A 6,580-nucleotide genomic window follows, 5' to 3' on the forward strand; every position below is an offset into this window, starting at 1 on the left:
AGTTTTGAATGCCGTGTTGTTAACACTTCGCGTACCGCAGGGTACTGGTAAACTATCGAAACCGCAATAACGTATAAACTCCTCCCCCACCCTTATTGGCTGTATAAAAAAATATTTTCCCATCCCATAATCTGCTTAGTCAAAAGGATCACTCTCTCTATTAAGAAATCCTTCCTACGCCACTTTGAGTTGATAATGAGGCAGAATAGACTTGTGTCACATGATAATAAACATGAAATAAAAAGAAAAGGTATTTTATGAATATTATTTTTGATTAAAGTTAGAGATAGAAAAGTAGGTAGCAGTAAAAAGTATTTTTTTAATGAGATTACACTAACTTTTTGCTTTCTTCAATTGATGTCATAAGCCATATTGATAAATGTTGTTACGTATGTGTGACCTATTATTTCCACAATGAGTTATCCTAAATTTTTCTTTTTCATTCACTCGTTCGGAAGTGGTGCCATGTTGTTTTTGTTGCTTATTTTCCAGGAATGGAAGGAGCTTACTATAAGGAAATAACGGAAAGCAACGCAGTTAGGCATTCCTCCTAAAATGAGCTTGATGATGTTCGGAAAGTAAAGGAAAATAAACAACTAACCACACAACAAATAATAACGACACGAAATCTTAAAATTAACCAATAATATTTGCAGGTTCCATCATTTTTCCGTCTTGTGCAATTAAGAGCATAACACGTTCGTTTTATTTATTTATTTTTTTCTCTGTTAGGACAAAATCTAAATGATACTTAAAAAATTTCTTGACAATTTTAATTGTTCAAAATTTAACACAAAGTGTATTTTTTTTGTATTTTTGTTTCAACGTTAAAAATCGACATAATAGCATGTATAAAGCTTAAAAAACTCTTATTGATTTCGCAAATAAAACATCTGCAACCTCTAAATATTGCAAGATTAGAATTGCGGGATTTACGGGCAAAGGACGTATTTATAAGTAGAACTTTGAGCAAATAAGACTGACATCACCAAACCTGGTATAGTTTAACTGTAAGATTAAGACGAATTTTAAGATCCTTGCTTCGAAACTTTTCTGAACTTAAACTTCTTTGATTTTTGATGGAAATGCAAACGATTGCAGCTGTTCGAAAAATCACTTGGGTTTTCGTTCTTTGATTTCTAATTTTTAAAAGTTTTCCGAGATGTCTGGACTCAAGCTTCATTCCATTACTTTTAATGAATACTTTTCAAAATGGTCTACAATTGAATTTCTGCGATTTTAAAATGTTTTTAAGAAACTTTTTGCGGTTTTAATATATTACTACACATGCTTAAATATAATTATTTGTAAATATATTATCATTTGTGTGTCTCCCCATTCCTAAAGCAACTACTAAAAGTGAACTTTTATTGATATAAACATTCTGACGTCCTTCTTTATGCGTCCTTTTTTCTTTCTTCATTAAAAGTTTCTCTTAGTTTTAGCATCAGTGTCATCGGATCTATTTGTAGTTTGCTTTTTGCTTGAATTATTTATCTGCGTCTACCAGCGTCTACTTCTGTATTAACTTTTTAAATTCTTTTTTAAACTGCTTATTTAAGACACCGTAGATCAATGGGTTTAAAGCGCTATTTGCAAAACCTAACCACATTGAAATTGCATCTGCTAAATTGTTGTTTCCCATTCCTTTAAACATTCGAACTGTGTTGATTGTTACGTAAGGGGTCCAACAAACAACCAAAGCAATTATTACAAAGCACAAAGTTGTCAAAAGTTGCAACTCTTTTGGAGTAATGCAATGTGAGCTATCCAAAACAATTGCTAATCTTGACTTCATTTTTTCCAACTGTTCTTCGCTTGTAAAATTAGTTGGATCAACTTCACTGCTTATAGTTTTGTAACTAGAAAGTGGTTTGTTTACAATCTCTTTTCCAAGCCAATTGTAGTCGTGTTTGAATGTAACTTTTGCATTTCTCAGGGTTCTAAAAATACATATGTAGCAAACAGACATTATGATAACATTTAGAACCAGTCCTATAACAAATACAAACATGGTATGCGATGGTGTTTCGTGGAACAAAACAACGCAGACTTCTTTCCCATCTTCAAATCCGATGTGTCCCCAACCGTAAAGAGGAGTAGTTGATAATATGGTAGCAATACTCCAAACGAGCAAAATACAACATGCTGCACTTTTCATGGTATTCATTTTGCATGACCGCCGAACTACGTAAAAATAGCGCTGGAGACTTATACCAGATAGCGAACACACAGATACTAAAGTAACCATGACTTTAAGGGCACCAAATGCATCACACGGTTTCTTGCTTAACACAGATCTTCCTTGGTAAACTGCCATTAAAGCAGTTGGCATTATTAATGACGCTTGAAGAAAGTCAGCAAACGCCATGTTTAATATAAACAAGTTCTGGAATCTTCGAAGATTTTTGCTTTTAATCCAAATCAAAAGAATTAAAAGATTTCCAGAAAACGCTAAGAAATCAATGCACAATAACGAAACAAACTTGATCCATGAACTTGGAGTCATATTTTTAACCTGAATATCTAAAAAAAAAAATGCAGTTTTTAAACTTAAATATCATCGAATAAAAAATGATAAAAACGTTCCCTGTAAAAACTGTATAAAATTTCAAAATAAGTAATAATTCTCAAATATTTTCGAGAAGGTATTATGATTTAAGAAAAAAAAAAAAAACGATATAATTTTTATTGGTTAAAGTTCCCTCTTTTTATTTATCACCAATTCATTGACTTTCAGCTTTGACTCGTGTTTTTCGAGCTTTAAGCAAGACGTCATGCGAGTTAGAGGAGTTGTATTTAGCGAGTTTAATTTAAAATCTATTGCTTTCTTAACATAAAAATAGATATAGGGAAAAATAACAAAAATTAATAATTCAATCTACTAAATTGAAACCGAATTTAAAAGGTTATTACTGGTGTTTTCTTTTTAAAGATTTTATGTGCTCATGACAAAATACTTAAATATTTAATAATTGGTTTTTAAAAGATTTTGATAAAATGTGCTCAGTGTAATCAAAGAATAATATCATGCCTGAGCAATAGGGTAACCCAAATACTTGAATTTTTTTTTAACCCCCTCACCTTAAAACACTGAAATTCAAAAATAGCTTTGTTGTCGTTCTTAAATATCACACGTTTAACTTAAAACAAAGTATTTAATATTTTATTTTTCTTATCTTTACGTACCAATAAATACGTTTCATAAAGAGAGGTTTGCATTGCCAAAAAACCTTTCATAAAGAACGGTTTTCATTGTCAAAAAGCTTTTTATAAAAAATTTGTCAATACTTACTTAAACATAAAAGAAAAATTATTGTTAAATAAATTGCTAAAAAAAAAACAGCTACAAAAACGAAAAAAAAGACGGTTTTAACCTAACATAGGCGTCTATATTTCCTAAAGTATTCTTTATGTACAAGACGAACTTTCTATATACCAAAGTAAGCTTGCAGAAATTGTGGAGAATTTCACACTTCTTTATTAAATTGGAAAAGTTCTCATTCACAAAATATTCAAGAAAATATTTTTTCAGAAGGTCTGTTAGAATATACCTAACAAAAACTTTACCATTGTTTCAAAGGTGCTTAAGTATTTCTTGCTATTTTCAATACTGTTGTAAATAAAAATTTGATACAATATAAAATAAAAAAGAATAATAAGGTATGAAAATGCATGATACAAAAGTATAAAATATGGAATTAATAAAAAATACAAAAATAAATAAAAAATACAAAAAAAAAATAAAAAATACAAAAATAAGTAAAAGGTATAAAAATAAATTCAAAATGTAAAAATAAGTAAAATAAATAAAAACCACTAAGTACATAAAGCAAATAAAAAAATATAAAAATGAATGAAAAATATAAGAACTAAAAAATATATATATAAAAATAAATAAAAAATCTAAAAAAAATAAAATATATAAAAATAGATAAAAAATGTAAAAATAAATGAAAAATAAAAGTAAAACATTAAATATAAAATAAAAATAAAATATCAAAATAAATATATTGAAAAATATCAAAAAGGAAATATAATAATTCCAACTTGTCTAAATTTTAATTACAGGAATAAATACTAAAGTTTTCGTGTGATTCATATTTTTTATACATCTACAAATGCACGAAGTTTTAACTTTTCTTCACAAATCTATAAATATGTGTAAAATAGCAAAATGTCATATTGGCACCGCTAGGAACCTAAACTCTATCTAAAACATCAAACTTGAAATTAAAATCTCATTTTAATTTTAATTTCAATATAAGATTTGTTGTGTGAACACTTCAATAGATTGCAAGTTATAGAGGAAAATTCCATGATCTTCTTCAAAAGAATAATAGGGTCATTGTAGGTTTGAAAACCTTAACAAATATTTCTGGGAAGCTAGTAAAAGCTGTTTTTATTTGCTGGAAAAACTTTTGCGCGTGGGTCTTTCTTTCCTAATAGAACACCATGGTGTGTGCGTGAGTGCGCTGTTTTAAAAATTTCTCTCCCAAAACAATTTTCAGATGGAACTAATAGCTGGTTCTTGTTGTGGAAGTTACAAGTATTTTATCTAGCGCAGGTCCCAAAATCAAAAAATAAAAGCATTTTATCTTCTTCACTTAACTTAGCATCATCAGGAAAGTAAATTTCTTGTTTTATTTAAGCGAATTGGATACTGTTTGTTTATTTGGCCCGACGTTTCGAATCAATCTTTTGATAATGTCTGGTTTCCCTCTTAAGTAGATTATGTTGAACTTCGTGGCTATTTATTTCACAATCGCGTAAATATCTTGCTTCTAAGTTTCTAAATGAACCCAAACAAAGTACTTGGGGGTTCATTTCAAAATATCCTGGTGTTATTGACATTAAAATATGATTTAAGGAATCAAAAAATCACAGATTTCTTTTAAAAATGAACAGATACGGTTTTACAGCTTGTTAATTAGAAAGCTACACTTAAATAGCAGAGAAAAATTTACGTAAAAATAGTTTAAATTACAAGTTTGAGTGATTTAAAGATAAACTCGTATGATGATTGTTTAACTTATATAGTTATGAAATCGTAGGGTTTTATGAAATCGTAGGGATTTATGTATCAAACTATAAACCAAAAATTGACTTAACAAAAAGTACTTGACGATCGACAAACACTTTAAAATTAAAAGAGAAGAAAAAACGTCATATTTTAAAAAGAAAATAAGAAAAAAGAAAAAAACAAAACAAAAAAGAAAACAAAAATAAAAATTATAACGCTAAATCTTGGACAAAAATATTTACCCCTTAATTTTCCTAGATATAGTTTTGATCATTTTGCAAAGGTCGCAAGATTAAACACAAACAAGATGTTGAGCCAAAACCAGATAAAAAATTTTAAAAATATCACCTTCTGATGTAGTACTGATCAGCTACTGATCTAATGTTCTTAAAAATCTGGTCCGAAAACATAGCAAAAAAAAGCTTGATGAGAAATATAATATAAAACTGATGGCGACAAAGTTTCAGATTTTTTCATTTTCAAGAAAGAAAAAATTGATAAAAGCTTTGGTTTATCAGTTAAAATCTTATCGCGGGAAAATTTTCTCAAAGTACTAGTATAGTCTTTATATAAATTTGTAATAACTAAGTTACAGATTTGCATAAGTAATAAATATGAGAATTCGTAATTTTTGAGTTTTTAACTTCACTTCATTTCAAAAGAGTTTCAAAAAGTTTGAATTAAAAATTTTTTTATATGAAACAAATTTGAACTGCTTTTAATACCTTTATTTGCATCTTTATTTGGTAATGTATTTGAAAATATATTTACAATACCTTTTCTGTTTTATGAGCAATCTGAATATCTTAATTTCTTTATAATTACTAATACAAATTACAATCAAGCGTTCTTTGCGTATTCAGCCGTATTCGTCGTGTATTCAGCCATTAATAATAGTTTTCAAACTCTATATATCTTATCAGGGAAATAGAATAACTGCTATTGGGAACTGTTCTTCTTTGATGCAACGTTTTAGACCATACAAAAAATTTTTTTACACTCTTTAAGAAAGTATAGCCATATATTTTTGTTTAATATTTTTAAACTTTATTCTTTTTGAGTTCAATTGACAAATCATTTAGTGAAATCTCATTAACACAAATTATATTTGTGCTTAACTTTATTTCATAATCTCCTTAGATTTAATTGTTGAAGTATTAATAGTTTTGTCACAATGGTAATATAGATCTTTTGTCAAGTGTATTGTCAATTGTAATGAAAATGTAAATGAGATTTTTTGATTCAAAGTCTGTGTACTTTTTTGTAGAATTTCTTATAAACTATTGAATATTTTTCGAATTATTTTAGCTGATAGTGCATTTAAGTTTATCGTTTCAAAATTTTATTCTGTTTCTAGTTTTGCTCACCATATAATTCCATCTTTTCCACGAGTTTTGGATCTTTGTCATCTAGGTTTTTAAAAGAGAATACGATATCTGTAATTATTATTGCCTGTTTTATATTCAATAGGACTGACGAAAACCAATACAATACTATTAAATTATTGCACCATACTATTAAAGTATTGTATTGGAATTTCGAAACGAATCGCTGCAA

The 6,580-nt window shown here is 28.0% G+C and overlaps 1 protein-coding gene across 4 annotated transcripts; it reads right to left on the minus strand.

Moving 5' to 3' along the window:
* Positions 1–429: 429 nt before the first annotated feature.
* LOC145182684 (alpha-1B adrenergic receptor-like) lies at positions 430–6,097 on the minus strand. Of its 4 annotated transcripts, none has more exons than XM_090086044.1 (2): positions 5,800–6,097; positions 430–2,526 (listed from the first exon to the last, which is right to left on the minus strand). In XM_090086044.1, the coding sequence occupies exon 2, from the start codon at positions 2,507–2,509 to the stop codon at positions 1,514–1,516; it is 996 nt and encodes a 331-aa protein (XP_089942170.1). In that variant the 5' UTR covers positions 2,510–2,526; positions 5,800–6,097; the 3' UTR covers positions 430–1,513. The 4 variants fall into 4 exon arrangements, 2 of the variants coding, with proteins under 2 accessions (XP_089942170.1, XP_089942169.1); XM_090086043.1 differs by having other exon boundaries at positions 5,266–6,097; XR_016452063.1 differs by lacking the exon at positions 430–2,526 and adding an exon at positions 4,087–4,792.
* Positions 6,098–6,580: the final 483 nt, after the last annotated feature.

Source organism: Hydra viridissima, unplaced genomic scaffold (assembly GCF_058129835.1).
Source record: "Hydra viridissima isolate aposymbiotic clone 2 unplaced genomic scaffold, HvirCarnegie_v1 scaffold_4, whole genome shotgun sequence".
NCBI lineage: Eukaryota > Metazoa > Cnidaria > Hydrozoa > Anthoathecata > Hydridae > Hydra > Hydra viridissima.